Below are 17,831 nucleotides of genomic sequence, written 5' to 3'. Positions count from 1 at the left end.
AAGATGCTAAATCCCACAACATTGCCGTGTGCAGTGGTTCCCCTACTCTCGAGTCCGCCAGTCCATGATTCACTGTGTCGCTCATTATTGGCTTAGCAACCGTCAACAATGAAAGTGATGATCCCCGTTCCCGCCAAGTGTGAGGATCGAGCAGTAATCCGATTTTTCCTTACAAGGAAGCTACCGCCATTGGAGATTCATCAGCAACAGACTGAACTTTATGGTGAAGAGTGCACGTCCTTTCAGCTCGTCCGCAAATGTTGCAGGGCTCTTGCCGATGGTCGCACGGAAGTTCACAATAAAGAACGGAGTGGAAGACCGCCGGTTTTGGATTGTCCAGAAGATCAATAGTGAGCTGCTCAAAGATCGGAGGGTCACTGTCCGTGAACTTGTTGAACGCATTCCTGAAGCTTCCCACGGCACAATTGAAAGAATTTTAACAGAAACGTTGGGTTATTGCAAGATGTGCGCTTGCTGGGTCCCCCGTATGCTGACTGACGGATACATGCAGCAACGCCTTGACTGTGCTCGCAAATTTCTTCAACAATTTTAGGGGGGGGGAGGAGTTGTTGGTCTCCATCGTCACCGGAGATGAAGCGTGGGTGTTTCATTATATCCCCGAAACAAAACTCTTAGGTGGCAAACGCTTCACGAGCGACGATGAAGTCCGAGCAGAGGTCGCGCACTTCCTAAACAGGTTGGCGGGAGACTTCTTCAACTTAGGGATAAAAAAGCTGGACCACTGTCTTTAAAAGTGAGTCGAAAAAATGGAGAATACGTTGAAAAATAGGCAAAAGTATAAGCTTTTCTACGATGTGAAAATTAATATAAATAAACATAGTTTTGTATTTGTAAAAAATATGGGAACCTTACTTTTGGTACAACCTTCGTACATAGATGCATTATTATTTCTGCATGTTTGAAATTGATTTTTTCCGAAGTATTCATACAGGGAATGGGGAATTTTCACTTTTTTTGAAAAAACTGTCAAAATGTAGTAAACCTCTAGGAAAGAATATTTACCAGGGGAAATTTCAATTCTAGCGGTAGGTTTCGAGATGTCAAAGTGGAGGAGTGGGGGGTGCAAGCGAAAGTAGTGTGTCCAAGAGGTGTGACGTCATTTCTCCCCAAACAGAGTTGCTAGCGTCCGAGGCGTGGAGTTAGGAGATTTTATCGGTATACCTACTCCAGGATGGTACTTTCCTTTACGCCAAATTGTTAGAACGCAGTATTGCGGGTGCAACTAGAGTTATTGGAACAGCAATCTTTGCTCGTTTCCTTAGTTAAGATAGAGGTCTTTCTAGTGTCTTCAAGGATGTGAAAAGGAGAGGGATCAGGTTCTTTCACGTGTTTTTATTCTCTTCATTACTAACATAAGACATATTTAACTCATGTGATTGTGCTTTAGTGACTATTAATTCCAGTTAACTGTCTCAGCATGCAAACGGCGCACATTTTAAAATGTGAGATGTTATGAGAAGGACTGAAAAAGGGCTAACCTGGCTTTAAATTTTTTTCAACTACAAAGAGGTAATAACGGCGACAAGGAATAGATCCAAATATCACCAGGTGTACTTGAGGACGATTCCGTGTTTTGGCACGAAAGAATGGATTAGCCAACAAAATACCGATTGTGTCCATGGAGCTGCAGCTTCTATGAAGACATCAACAATGCATCAACATCTGAGATTGACATTGTGACTTCAGTACACAGCCAACTGCAACGTTTTTACACGTGTTAACTAACTCTCCCAACCCAACTTCCATCGTTATTCATCGATATCTGGTGTATGCCAGTCACTAAAATAGATATTTACTGGTAATTCAATGGTATTCCAACAATTCATTTTATTTCATAAGTCTAAGGGGCAATATGTGTGCATTCAAGCAAAATTGCTGCATAAAACTGCCAACTGATTTCGACTTAAAGTATAATATCCACGCCAAGAATAATATCGACTAGATACTCAAGAAAATTACAGAGCACTTTAAAAATATGTAATCCACTGGCATCGACTACATCATTCCTTTATTTGAGCCATTAACTAAAGTAAGCGATAAGGCATAGAGCAGAATGGATGAGACAGTAACTCCAATTAGAAATACACATATTGAAAATTATGATAGCCACAGTTTGATTAGATGAAAAATAATAAAAATATTTATTATATCTATAGGAAAGATTTTTATGATGAATAAACCATGATTGAGAAATTTACTCGACTTGCATTGCAAAGCACATGGAACACTTGGATGCCCCTGTGAATGCGCAACCTGCATATCACGTCCGTACAACAAAATCCCTGACAACTAAGTCATTATTTTTCCGGTGTCAATAAGTTGTGAGAAGTGCTGTATAAATTGTGCGGAGGTTTTATATAAATTATGTGTCATGTTGCTTCTGAGCTAGGAAACTTTTTGCCTACATGGATGCATAAATAGCAGTATTCAAAGGGTTAATTTGAAAAACTGAATATAATATTAAACAAAAATATACCAATTTAAGGAAATTTCTTCCAGATATAAGTTAATATCCTATGTATTTCTTGACTGGAGAAATTTGTATACTTGAACTTAATTTTAAAATTAAATTAACTATTTGATGCATATTGTTCACAAAAATCAATTCAATGAGAAAACTATTTTCCCAACAATAAACTTTAATTAATTACAATATAAAATCTCTTCTACATTTTTTACCACTTGAAAGAGGCAAATATTGTCCTTTGGTCAATAAGTACACAAATATGTTGAACTAGTGGAAACAAACAATTCATATCCATTCATTCAATGAAGGTTTCACAAAATAACACCTAACAATAACGTTCATAACTGACAGCAAATCCCTCCATAAATTTTTGATAAATATAAATACACATTTTTAAAGCAATGAACACATCCTATTTAATAAAAGGTGAACAAACTTCACTTAGGGGAGCAATCACAATGTGAACTTTAAGGGTATCACGATTAGCCCCAACCAAAAATGAGCTAGGGTTTGAATGAGAGCTGCCATTGGAGGAGCAACCCATTGATGTTCTTGTTATTCCATTGCCATTTATGACAACTTCCGGACCATTAAGTTCATCAAAGGAAAGTAGGTCATCAAAATTCAGTATCCTGTCCTCCCCTCCAAAGCGATGTATTTTGCGCAAAACTCTAGCAACATGCTCAACGCTACTACTGCCACCAGACCCTGGAGATGTTGCCCATACTAAAACCCCTATTTGAACCCTCACAGGCAGTGGATGACGACAAGTGATAGAAAGACGTACAGTTCTCAGCACAGCCTCTGGCACCTCCACTGTTCCCTGCCATACAATTAATTGACATCGTTGGAACCACACACCTTTAGGATACAAATCTACTACCCATTCACAGTGCTTATCTGAGGATGATGCAGATGCGGAAAATGACCCAGAATTCATTCCGGAGTGGAATCCTGAAAAAAATGGTAAAAATGGTGTTTAATTTTTTTAATTGACAATACACTACACCGAATGTACAAAACAGCAAATACGAGTATTGCAAAGCTTTCTCATAATGAACAAACACAATCATCAGTCATCTGATTCAAATGCATGCATCAAAAGGGGGAAATCAGAAACAATATGAAAGCAGTAGGAAAAAACTCTTATGGCACTAGAGAGAAGGAAATTCTTTGGATGTAAAACAGTTAAATTATGAACTACACATTGACTCCAGAAACTACCATCACTTTTAATCTTAACTTTGGAAAGCGTGTATTTTTAACCCATTAATGCACAGATTTTTTTTTTTTTCAAGGAAGTCTTTACAAGATTTTGTTTCTATATTACACCACCTCACTAAAGGGAAAAATACTTTTCAATACCCCATAGCAACGCTTAAATCATTATGAGATGCGTCATTAATGATACACTCTGATGGTATTTGTGCATGTACCATACAGCAAAATACTAATTGTCTGGAGTAAATGTGTAATTTAAATTGTATTTATACTGAGTTTGCATTAATCATCATTAGTTGGCAATCCTAAAATTAGTTTGACACAGCTCTCCATACCTCTCTCCTAACCACTAGCCTTTTCATAGTGAAATATTTCTTATCTTTTTCATTCTTTTACTCTGTCCTATGTAACTCAACCAGGGCTATCCCTTGCCCTTCTTCCCTTTCACCTGTCCTTCTACGGTTGTTTTCATAAGGCTATCATGGCATATTATGTGGCCAACTAATTTGTCCCGTCCTCTTCTCCTTAAGGTTTTTAGAAGACTTACAGTCGATCCATTTTATCTTCATCATTCTTCCGTAGCACGACATTTCATATGCTTCCACTCTTGACTTCTCTGATGCTGTCAACATCCAAGCCTCACTTCCATAGAGAAACATGCTCCATGAAGCATCTGATGAATTATTTCCTTACTTCTAAGCTCATATTCTCAGCTCTAGGATGATTCCTCTTCTTGTAGAAAGCCCTCTTCGCCAGCGCTATTCTACTGACTATTTCTTTCTTTTTAGGTCCATCATTGGTAATTCCACTTCCTCGGTGAGAAAACTCTTTCACTTCATCAAGCTTTTGCTTTTCTAAGTTACTATTGATTGACATTTACTAAGTGACTGCTATGTCGTCAGCAAATTGCAGAATACTATTTTTTCCTTGCTTAAATGCTTGCATTTGAAACCAGAAGTAGATTCTTCATCATGAAGAGTACCACATTCACCTGTGATACTCCAATGACTATGTTTTTCTTGCTTCATCCATCACTTTTTACTTGGCTCCTAGGTGGCAAAACTCATTCACCTCTGCAAACTTTTGTTTACATATTTCAATGCTTGCCCTGATCTCATCTCTTTTGCAATACATATAATAATATGTATATTAGAGTTCTTTTGCATGTTTTTCCGTGATGACCAGACCATTCTCCATTCCATAAGCATCAGTCTTCTTCAAATCCATCTATCTCTTGGCTATGATAGCTATGTCATCAACAACTTACACCAAACTATTTCTTTCCCTGGGGATAATGACTCCTGCAGCATACTTCTTGATTTCATTGATGGATTTCTCCATTTGAACATCAAATACTATGGGATATAGGGCACACCCTTGCCTCACTCCTTGCTTCTTCAATGTTGGGTCCAGATATTGTCACAGCTACTTGGCTATTCTATAAATAGCGTACAATTATTCGGTCATTGTAGAGCATTCCTTCTTTTCCTTCAGAATTCTAAGTATTGAATTCCAATCCACTTTGTCAAATGCCTTCTCCAAGTTAACTTAAGCTATTAACGCCAGTTCATTCTTTGTCTCTCTTTTCTCTATGAGCAGCCAAGGACCAAATATTTTCTCTTATGCCCTTGCTTTTTCAAGTACAAATTGATGATGTACCTTCAATCATAAATTTGAAGAGTTGTATAGCACTATATATAGCATGTATATGTTCTCCACTCAATTTCCAATCTTTTAACACTTAAATAATTCTACTTCACAGCAGAATTATTTAAGTGTTCATCGTTCATCATTCATCACCTGCTCACCACCTTTACTTCCCCCATACAAAGTGTTACAAGCATCCCAATCACTCATTATAAGATTCTTGCTCAAACAAGTTAACAAATAGTATTGTTTCCATTTTTGATTGCTCTTCATGGAACAAAAATCAGAGTTTCAGTCAGGAGCTGAGCATATTTTGTTTTGAAGGCAAGTAAAATTTCAAAATTTGTAAGTATTGCAACACTTATTAAAAGTAAAGGTAGGACCAAATTATTATGCAAAGAATCTAAACTAAATCCAACCATACATTTAGAACTGAGATAAATAAATGCAATTATACCCATGTGATGCCGGCTAGATCCTGGTGAATGATGGTGGTGTAGAGGTGGGGATGATGAAGAGGCATGCTCTGCACAAGAAGTAGGACCAGAGAACACTAGAGTATGTGAATGGTATATTGGCAGTTGAGGAAAGTGTTCCACAACAAGCAGAGCACCCCATCGATCAGATGTATACAGCCTGGGAGTGAAGAGTAATTCTCCATTTGGCTGAGAACGCACCACTTCTTCCACTCGATCAACATGATCTAGAATTAGAAAAATATATTTTCTTAAACTACCAAAGGAGGACTCACAAAATCTATTCTTACCATGACAGACATATCACAATTTTCATAAGCTACAACAATTAGGAACTTAAGGAAAATCTGTGTTACGTCACAGCAAAATATGTATGCAGAAAAATGCTTCGGGTGCAGTTCCACCACAGAGAATGTATGCACCATTCAACTGATAAGAGAAGGAAAACACAAGGAAAATGAAGACCATTAGTATTCTCATTGTCATAACCCAGATGTTCCACCACATTAGCCATTTCATAATGAATAGTAGCTACATTCCAAAGAGAAAATTTGGAAAACCAATGCATGAATCCATATTTGTACAATACGAGAAGAATAACAAGAAACATAGGCAATAAGGGTTGTAAAAATCACCTTAAATATGAATTATGTTATTCTTCACTCACTCGATGCCTTTACCCAAATGTTGATTAAGATCGGTGAGAGCAGAACTCACCCAAGTTTAAGCTACGGCTTGAATTTCACATATTCAAGGTGATATTCTTATTCCTTTCCTCGGGGCGCTTTCCAAAAAAGGGATGTCCAAAGGCTTCACCTTGGATTTAAACACAGGTGCCTTTGTTCAGCAGCCAAACACACTACCTACAAGGCAGCAACACTCCTATTTCTTAGAAATCTTATATCACTTTATTATCTCTAATATCCTTAGAAATCACAATATCACATACATATTCCTGTTTATATGAAGCAGCCAGCGAATCCGGTAGCAAGTACCATCTAACCTTTTTGTTATGTAGAACCAAATGAAACTTAACTGGTGGCCAAAAAGTTACATAATAGGTTGGGTACATTGTCTAAATATAATTAGAGGTAAAAAAGCATTGAAAACAAACACTTTGGTGGCACAATCTCCTCTGAGAAAATTGGTTTTTTAACTAACAAGATACTATTCTTTGGTCTAACTCAAAAGAGGGAAATTCAAGGACAGTAATAACGACATTGTTTTTCACCCAGACAATCAATGACAGAATATGGTCACGAAAATGAAGGAACATTAAATAATCTTCATTGAAGTTAGAATGAAGATATGCACCAGAAGTCAAAAAAGTTTCTCCATAAATGGAGAAAACATGTGCAAATAAGGGGCCCAATAGTGTAGTGGTCCGTAAAATTACCATGGGAATTAAGGAATGGTTTGATTTCAAGCCAAGAAAAAAATTTTCCCATGAAATTAATGTGAAATATAAATATGATTGAGTATCCTTCCTCTTGAGTAAGAATTCAAAATAATCAGGACCAACCAGCTAACCAATATTCACACAAGGCAATAGTGGTGGCACAATTTTTACAATACAAGATTACCATTCTAGATCAGTTTAAACTAGAGTTGATTAAAATATCATGCCTATGCTCATGAATAGGAAGCATAATTTCACATGCACCTCTACAATTCAAACCAGAAATTCAAACAGCCTGTCCTCCTAAACTGGCTAATGTTACATGCGTACTTTCTCTCACATTGTAACCCATGAATATGTCATGTAAAGGCTGGCCACTCTAATATCAAGCTGATAATCCTAGACTTCTCCAGATTTTCCTTTTAACATTCACAGTTTTCTACACTGTTTGATAATATGTATATATTTTTTTAGAAAGTTCATACTTACAAGAGAAAAATGAAATGAAGTGCAGTCAAATATAATCCTTGAAACAAATTAAGAACCAGTACCAAATAATATGTAATAAATAAAACCAGTAATAAATAAAATGAATAATAAAAGTTAAATGAATGGTAAGTTAACAATCGCTTGCTCATCTATAGGAGATACTATAGGAGGAGGAGGCCTGTGAGGATAAGGAAGAACCACCTAGACTTTTACACTCCAGATTACTTTCTGCAATTCTTTTTTCCCTGACTTCATACTTTTTTGAACTTTGACTTTCCAGGAACAATTAATTCTCATACTTGGCTGGCTTTCCACTATGGCCACTGACTACAGTTAATGAATGAATCCAGCATGCTTTCTACCTCAACCCATCCTGATCATATCCATTCAGATGAAGTAAAACAAAAGATATAGGCAAAACCCTAACTCAACTATGCCAGCTGTGCCAAGGAAGAATGTTAACCCCAAAAAATATATACTTTCCTCATTTCTTTCATGACATATTCAACTAACAACCATCATTTTAAAATTTAGATTAAAGATTATTGATGAAAATTATCCATTAATAGCCACAGTGACATTCTAAAATGACTATTGATCCCTCTGTCAATTTACAACAAGGATAATTCTGAACTAACATTAATTGTGCACACATTTATGACATAAATGCAACTTCCTCAACATACAAAATTCTTTGTCAGTACACAAAACATAACAGTGAAAAAAGTACCAATAAAAAGGAATTGATTACTCTAAATTATATAGGCTGTACACCAATTGATACATTAAAAACTACAATTTTAGGTCATTCATTTTTACCTGCATGAAATGACATTCCCATGGCCATCCTTTCAACAAAGAATTCTTTATATGCTATTGTCAGGGGGGACAGTAAAAGATCAGCTAGCTGCCTTGGTGACATCATCGGAAATCTTATGTGAGACATTACTGCTACCACAAGCTGCTCCATGTGATTCTCAACTGACGCTGAATCCATTTCTGCATCAGCAGAATCTTCTTCAATTTCTGCACGCTGGGCATCCAACCACTTTACAACACATCTGTAATGATATAATTCTGATGTAAAGAAAGGCATGATTGTGCAAATGCAAATCATCCACCAACAAAATCAATATCAAATGGAGTTACAAAATTCCGATACCCTTTCCACTGAACAGACATACATGCACATTAACAAAACTATCTTTAGGCATTACATGTATGGCATGTTTAAAATAAACACAAATATGTTTGTTACAAATCACTAAAAAAACTGATATAATTCAGCAATAAATATCATCTCCAAAAAGTATATTTGTTTGGAGTGTAAATTAGTCCGTCTCATGTTAACACCAAATTGATGAAACAAAAAAAAATCTAACGGAGCAACAAAAAGCGATGACTTAGGTGGGAGAGGGAAGAGCCTTCAGAAGGAAAGGTTTTAGCAGAAAAAAAGCCTGGTAGGATGATGTAGTCACGAGCTCCTCCTTCACTGGAGAAAATAAAGTAAATAGGAGAAACTAGTCAAGTGTATGGGTAGAAGGGATGATATGTACAAAGGTTGGGAAAATATTGAGGGCTCTAGTTGGAAAACAACTATTTATTGCTTGAATAATTGCTGACCCATGCAACACAATGTAATATACTAAATGTACTGCATCAGTGTGATAGAGTTGAAAAACAAATAATTTAGAAGGAATAACAATCACATTTGCACTCATGCTGCATCAAGCAGTTTACGCACCTAATCATCCCTATCCTTCCACACCCTTTTTAATCTTCAGTTCGTACTTTCACAAACATAAAACGTCATGATCTAGAAGAAAACTTGCGTATAATACACACTCGATTCAAGAAATACTGTAGCATTGTCATTAATGCATCATAATTATAATGTTAGCGAAGTATTAGGGGTAAAATCAAAACCCCTCAACTGCTCCATTCAACAGCAATAAAAAATTTGGAGAGGACTTTGTCGATAAATTATGCTCAACGTACTAAGTTCTGAGAAACAATGATTGCTGGCCAATGTTTGCTCTCCACACTATGTAGAATAAAGGAGCAGCAACTGTCCAAGTGATTTATTCGTAAAATAATTCCAATGCTCCTAAACTTGTTACAAGAGGTATTTCTTAAAAGCCCTGGCAAAATAATTGGTGGTGGACCTCATACATGAAAGTCACAAATTAAATGGTATACCATCAGAGCTGAGTAAGAGAATGTTAGAATTTAATGAAAATATTCATGATGGACTTTTAGAGAAGGCATTTTATTTTGGGAATTAACTAAACATTAACCGAATAGACAGAAGGCAACACTGGAAATTTCCACAGTCGAAACGAGTTGTTAAATCAATGGGAAAAAAGGGAACCAATTAAATAAATATGAAAGTAAAAATTATGAAAATCCTATTTCCTTTAATCTTTTGAACAATATATATTAAATGTATTTCAATAGCGTTCATGAAGCAGTAAAAAATGCAGAAATAAAATTCACTTATTCTTTATTAAACATAAATCATTTCATAATTATAATGCAAAAATCTATTCCCCATGTCTAGAATTTAGCATTCAAATAAATAATTTTTGCCATTATTACAGCTATTTATGCAAGAATACCCTTTTTATTTTGCCATTACAAAATGTTATCTGCTAGAATTATTTTTAAAAATTGCATTTCAGAATATGGGCTGATAGGAGAGGATTCCATACAGACTAAACAAAAAAGAAACCACACAATCTCTAAAGGGGAAGTCAACACACAGTACGAACTAGCCCCTTGCATAAACTAATCCTGATTGTGCCTACATTGATTTAAATTTATATGTTAATGTAGTATCCCACGCATTTAAAATGTATATACTGATGCTTTCAGTTTATATGTACGTCTATAAAACCTGATTCCTTTTCTAAAACTCCACTTTATACCAATGGCGAAGCAGTTGTATACATAGGGATTTGATGGAAAAATGGACCAAGGGCTAAAACACCCACATTGCAGCTCTAATGCAGTAATGCTCTGACAATTCAACCAAGATTTTCACAATTTTTCTTGACCTGTGGTGTTTTTCCCAGAGCATGACCCAATTTCCCTGACTTACTGTCCCAATTTATAATTCCCTGAATGGTACAAAACCAGTTCAACCTGGACTGTGTCACAAACTCAATGATGTCGGAGTATGAGTATGTGTGACAAGGAGGTTAACATGGGTGTAAATGACAAGGGTCTAAACTATAGGAGGGTGCATGGTTAGTAACAAAGATGCACCATCATCAACCTACCAGTGCAATCCACGCAGTATTGTTTGTTCTGATAGTGCATGTGTTGTGATCAAAGTCATACTCAGGATCTAAACTAGGGGGGAATGGGAAGCCAAGGTCGCTCCAGTTATGACATTAACAGCAGTGCTTTATAATTTACTAGCAGGCCACCTGGTAGGATAGTATCCAGAGAAGAGGAAAACTTGGAATTCATGACCACATCACAGGTATGGATGATAACTCCAACCCCCCCCCCTGGTGTATTCCATGATGGACTCAATATTGAAATAATACGACGAGCAGAAGATGCTGAACACCTAACAATAGAAAAAACAATTTCCGAACACTGCGCACAGGATCAGCTAATACCCCGCTCAATAAAAATAGATCATTATGAGTGTTTGTAGATGGATAGACAAAAAATGCAATGCGAGCTAAATGGCTTGCACCAAGAGGATTAATGGTTAACCTTTTGTCAGGCGCAATATTCGAATTTCTAAGTTCAGGCACAATGAGCCTGACAGGCACAGATGTAATAATACAATATTAATTCTTAGTATTGCTCAGTGGTACACCTTTTAAGTTTAAAGCACCATTTTTAGTGTATTTGAACTCTTACATGATGTCTTTCGTGTTATGCATAGACCCCTTTACATGCCGTCATTCGGCCCCAGACCAATCCAGCAAGGTGCGATTAAACATGCTCTTTAGGCTATTTAGTAATATATGTAATATACTTTAGCACGTGAATTCTATAAGGTCAGTGTTTTTTACTTTGCTTATATATTTATCTAATAATGCTTTAATTTTGCTATAATGTGCCATCATTTCCGCCACTGATGTATCAGGATAAATGCAAAAAGTGAAAGGCTGCATAGAGCGTGTCAAAACAAAAAGCTACTATAAGCATCAAGAGTCTATGACACAAAGTGGTGCGGAGAAATGGAAAAAAACCAAAGATGTGCCAATCAGATCCATTGCACCCCAACGTTAAATGTAGTATCCTTTGAATTATGTTTTTCCTTCAAGAATGCCAAGAGGTGTGCCTACCTGGCAGGATGTCAAACCGCCGAAGTTGTTTTACATGCAGAAAGGATTCTCAGGTTCTCTACCGTGTGGTTGGCAGCATGTCTGCGAGTATTACAAAGAACGACTTGTCCTTCATCCTCAGGGGAGCTTTTGAATGCTCTCTCTCAAGGTGGCCCGGCATGTATAGAAAGATGGCATTCAGAAGATCCCCTGAGGATGAAGAGCAAGTTGTTTGTCAAAACCTCGGGGGACATGCACGCAATAACCCAGTGGAGAACCCGAGAATCCTTTCTGTATCTGATACACTGGAAAAATCTAATATCTTAAATTGTATTATGTGACATACCAACGGTAATGAGAAAACAACATTAAGCATGCATCAAATGCAAAGACTGGAAGTAGAATTACCCATTTCAGGAGAATGAGTTGCTAAGTAAACTAAGTAAATGTATATACTTTCGTCGCAATCCATTCAGTGGTATGAAAATGCATAGCAAACAAATATTCTCTTTTATATATGAAGATTACAATTATTTTCTGCAGAGACATTTCTTAAGGCAATATCATTTTTTCTTGTTTAAACAAAAACAATTTAATTTTTCGGCTTCTAGGGAAGGACAGCCCCCCTACCCTCCTGCACCTCACTAGGTATGCCCATGGTTGCCTTATTCTTTCAGTGTAATGATGGAAGAAAACAGTGAAATAGGTAGTGAATAGGCCAGTGGAAGAGCAAGTCAGGATAGATATTCATCCAGAAGATGAAACGGCTGAACCAGCCATCACTGTGTTCTCCATTCATACCCAATGGGTACAACAGATACAACATGAACCATTTCACCATCAAAAGCTAAATTGCAACGCTAAGGTATTCAGGGTGTCCAGTACATCAAAGTAGAAAAATTCATGAATAATTCCAGGCTTTCCAGGGAAATTTTATGAAATTCTAGGTTAATCTTACAAGTTTACTGCGATAGATGAGAATTTTGAAACACGCACAATTACTTCATTACTTTTAAATAATATTATAATAATATGTATACATATTATTTTACATTCTTAATTTAAAGACTTGCACTTGGCAATACAAATTTTTACTAATAACTTATGAATGTCTTACCTGGCACCTCAAGACATATGTCATAATTTAAAGAAAATGGTTGTTAAACTGGCAAAATTTTATGTGAAATGAATTTGAGATTAAAAAATTTTGAAATTCCAGGTGGGAGCAAAAATTCATGAATAATTCACACAAAATTTCCAGGAATTAAATATTCACTCATAATTCCAGATTCTCCCGGTTTTCCCAGTCACTGAACACCCTGGCACCCTTCCATCAAAACTACCAATTCATTGTCGATCATACATTTTTAAATGCTGGAATGTCTTGCCACAGACCCAGCTAATGAAAGCAATACATCCAAAAATATTGCATACACCAGCCCTCAGCAGTCAAGGAGATTAATACTAATGGAAATGGACAGCTTCCACTTTTAAAATAGGAAAAAACTGGTAGAAAATCATTGTTAGACAACCAACTGTAGGAATGTTCATAAGAATACAAATGATAAAAATCAGCTGGCCATTCCATAAATTATTTTAAGGCACATCCGGAAAATACCACTGAAAATGGCAACTGGTAAGTAAACATGTTAATGGGCACTATGCTGGTAGCTCAGATAATGGGTGCTTTCCAATCGCGTATCTGTGCTGATCTGTTTTAAACTGTTTAGCTCAGAGCGTGTTCCAATCGCAGGTGTGACGTCATCTGCGCTAAACAGATGGGAACACATCCTGCACCATTGTTCTTCTGCGCTAATGTGTTTCAATCTGTTGCAATGTGAGCTAATCTGCGCAAGGTGATTGGAAAGCACCCAATATATTAATTGGAATTGTTGTATTCAACAGCCTCAACGGCTTTGGAGATTTAAAAGAATTTACATCTTCAACAAGGTCAATGAAATGATTGATGAAAATGCAATTATGGCACTGCACTTCATTATAATGGTAAATGATGAAAACTGGTTTTCTACATTTTTAAGGTCTGCTGATCTTCATAGCTAAGTAGTGACATGATGTTTTCAGAAAAGGAGCTTAAGGTAGAAGTATGCTTTCTTTTAACACTTGAAGCACAAAATTAGTAAGAATGTACTTCAGCCTGTACTTACCAATCAGCAACTTCAGGATGGAAAATAGATGATAAAACAACCACCCACAAAACCATCAAAATTTAGAGGACTAAGTTTGACTGTTTCATTTTTACCTAATTGAAAAAAATTAAATGGATGATAATGGCTACCTGTGAGTACTTACTTGTACAATGACATTTCATTGTGAACTATCAAGTCATTTTGCTGCAAAAAGAGTATTAAAACCTCAGGTTCTAGATTTTTAAAATCTGATTTTTCTGCTACTTTTTCAAAATTCCAAGTAACATAATTTTTACAGGCCTGTAATAAATCATAACAAAACATTATTACAAAAGAAACGTCATCTTTTCACTCAAGATACAAAATTTAAAGACATAGCACTAACATTTGCCACTTTACTGTGACCACAGGCCATTGTGTACTGCAACCATGATACTAGTTGATTGTGAGTAGCAGCATGTGCGATATGTGAACACATATAATCAATACATAGCTTCACCAGGTCCTAAAAAAGAGAAACTCACAATAAATAAATAAAATTTCAAAATGCACTTACCCCATTTAATTAAATACCAATTATAAACCCATATGTTACTCTTAACCTTTATATTGTACTTGTCAGCAAGTGAAAGAATGGGCGTCACAATTGTGTGGTTGATATGAATCTGACCAGTGTAGAAGTATTTTAAGAAGTTTCCAAATACCGCTTCACAGGAGGGAGTCTCTTGTAAGATAACTCTGCTTTCTTGTGATTCGCTCCATTGAGGATTCATAAGCATGACCTAAAAAAGAGGAGCGACTTTGTTAATCCTCATTCTAACGGATAATTCAATACAATGCACTTACTTACTTGAAATACTTCACTCGATGCACAAAGTATTAGTCTATGGGCAGGGTATTCTGCTCCTCCAACGACCAAACATATGTCACTCATAAGGCGCTCAGCATAAAGATTGGCGATCTTCAATAAAACGGTGCTTGAGTTGTCAATCTTAAAATTAAAAATACCATAAATTAAAATATATTATACATGATTTCCTTGAAATTTAAAGCAAGCACTGAAGATGTATACTTCAAAGTCCTCCGCGAGGCAACCAGTGGCCGTTTCATTCTTCCCGTGCTGATCATTTCCATTGCATCCGACTTTACCACAACCACAATTTACTTCAACTCCGCCGGAATCTCGCGGCATATTGGACCAGATTCCTTGGTTCTTCGATTAGTTAATGTGTCATATATCTTCCACCCATCGGCCTAAAATCACCTTACCCTGGCACAATTTGCACAAACTTGAGATGAGGTATAATTCTATAAAAAGATCTTGACAGCTCGCTTCATCAGAGAACCCTCTAGAAATTTTACGATTAGCGATATCATGGAAATTATTATGATTAGTTTTTACCCAGTGAACGGGTCCAGTGTTTACAGCCAGTTGTCATTGCGTTGCGCACGGATTAACAAACGAAAGACGAGAAGCGTCGGGTACAAGTCGGCCCGGGAGAATGTCATCTTTTGATTTCGACCTAATCGCACGAAACGTAACTTGTTTTTTGCATTTGCGCGCAATAGTATTCCTCAAAGTATTTTTCATTACTATTAATAACATTTGAAGTAAATATGGCGGTCATAGAGTCATTAATCATATATATCGTTATAAGTTTTATTTCCTCGCTCAGAGCTTACGAAAAATAACATTAAATTATATACTCAGTGAACATGAGTTATATAAAAAGATCAGGAACATTTATTTATGATAACCATTGATCTAAGTAGCAACTGAGCAGGTGATGAGGGCGCAATTATACATGTGAAATAAATTGGTATTTAATAGCAATGCAGAACCTGATATGAGCAAATCGAAAATGCAACCCCTTCCAACCAGTTTGTCTCAAATAAAATAGCAGTGTATCGGATAGTTGGATGAATAGATGGTTTTCAGGGCCACAGAAATTATGTTTGTCGCCCACCTAAATGTTACCCTCATACCTGCACTATGATTGGGCAAGAGAGACTCGAATCCCTCCTGTGAGGATATGAAGAGCCAGTATCATTTATATTTCCCCTCCAAATTGGTCAATTAACCATTTTCCTGGAGTCCCCATTTTACATTCACAATTGTGAGAAGTATGATTTGAGAAATTGGCAGACAGAGATATCCCAAAACCTAGAATTACTACAGTAACGAGCGTATATTGGAGACAAACATCTCACTACCCTCACCCCTAAATAAACCCACTCTCACTTCAAAAACCACTCCACTCATGACTCCCCTAAACCAACTTCCCTTCTTATGATGCTCTCATCCTCACCTTATTTTAACTCTGGATTTAACCACTCTGCATGAAAGATAGCTTCTGATAATTCTGTACTTCTTCTGACTTTGGGTGTTAAGTCTAAGGGTTGTCCACTTCATTCTTGTCCGTTTGAACATCTCTTCATTTTTTCATGCATTTGAAATAGATTGACTAGTTACCTTGCAACAATATTTAATTTTTATAAGTGGATTTTGCCTAATTTGCCGCCACCCGCAAAAGGAAAGAGTTTTTGACTTTGACATGGTGTAATGATAACTAAATCTCAGGTCAAAAGTGTAACACCACAGTGGAAACAGTTTCTCAGTGCAAACACGGCAATTTAAGTTCTTTTATTTTTACAAATTACTGGTCTTCTTAGAAGCCACCCCACCAATTCTGAGAGGATTGTCGGCAGCACTTTGATGAATTTTGCAATCAACTTCTCCAGATGTGCACCTGCTATAGTCACAAAAATTCGTTGCACAGAAAAACTTATTCTACTATTACTATCATTGTTCACTTCTGTGTTGCTTGAAACTTAAATTTTACCCTATACACACACCAATGTTATTATAAATATTATTATTATTATAGAGAGTATTAATTGTGGTTATAATGAAAAAAGCCAACTAAACACTTGCTTAAAATACTCAATTAGGTCTGTATTGATATCAATCCACACAAAGTATATGCACCTGCTGACTTAACCATTAATGATAAATCAGTAATACGGGAGACATACTTATGACTAGAGACACCAAGAACAAAACTTATCAACAATACCTCTCTTCTACTTAGCCCTAATTTAGCGAAAGTGATCTTTGTTTGCATAAGAAATGACCATGAAACTAAGCATTTATAGCAAAGATGTGTGCCTAGATTTTACAAAAGTTTGATCATAATAAAATGACTTTTTCTAAGTTAAGGGCTATCAAAGTTCATATGCTCTAATACCCTCAAACCATATTTATGTTACATTGCAACTATCTTTCAATAGAAATTCTTCTTTGTTCTTCCATACAAATTCTGAGGAGAAATACCATCAGGTTTTTTCTCTTAATAATACGAGTGAAGGAGAATTCAAGAGAATATTTCTAATGTGCTCATAATGCCATCTAATGCACCCAGTGACGTAACTATGGGGGAAGAGGGGATAGATCCCCCCTCCCCCCAAAGCCTCTGAGAAATAAAAAAGTTTTTAAAAACTATTGTCTAGTTTTGAATTTTAATAACTGCATCTGCTGAAAGTTAAATTTTTAGTGCCACAATGATGTAAAATGTATATCCAGGCATGTCATTTTTCAAAAATTTTCCCGTAAAAGTTTCCTGGGGGGAGGGGGTCGCCACCCCAGGCCCCAAAGTATATTCCTAGTTACGCCAC

General features: G+C 36.4%; 1 protein-coding gene across 1 annotated transcript; it reads right to left on the bottom strand.

Annotated features, from left to right (window-relative positions):
* Nucleotides 1–2,642: 2,642 nt before the first annotated feature.
* Nucleotides 2,643–15,661, bottom strand: LOC124171923 (BTB/POZ domain-containing protein 17). The gene is made up of 8 exons (XM_046551351.1): nt 15,229–15,661; nt 15,007–15,147; nt 14,759–14,938; nt 14,542–14,661; nt 14,320–14,456; nt 8,540–8,781; nt 5,814–6,059; nt 2,643–3,442 (listed from the first exon to the last, which is right to left on the bottom strand). Exons 1-8 carry the CDS (start codon nt 15,346–15,348, stop codon nt 2,901–2,903), a joined length of 1,728 nt encoding a protein of 575 aa, XP_046407307.1. The 5' UTR covers nt 15,349–15,661; the 3' UTR covers nt 2,643–2,900.
* Nucleotides 15,662–17,831: the final 2,170 nt, after the last annotated feature.

The sequence above is a fragment of the Ischnura elegans genome, chromosome 1 (assembly GCF_921293095.1).
Source record: "Ischnura elegans chromosome 1, ioIscEleg1.1, whole genome shotgun sequence".
NCBI lineage: Eukaryota > Metazoa > Arthropoda > Insecta > Odonata > Coenagrionidae > Ischnura > Ischnura elegans.
This window is presented reverse-complemented; position numbering and strand designations above follow the sequence as displayed.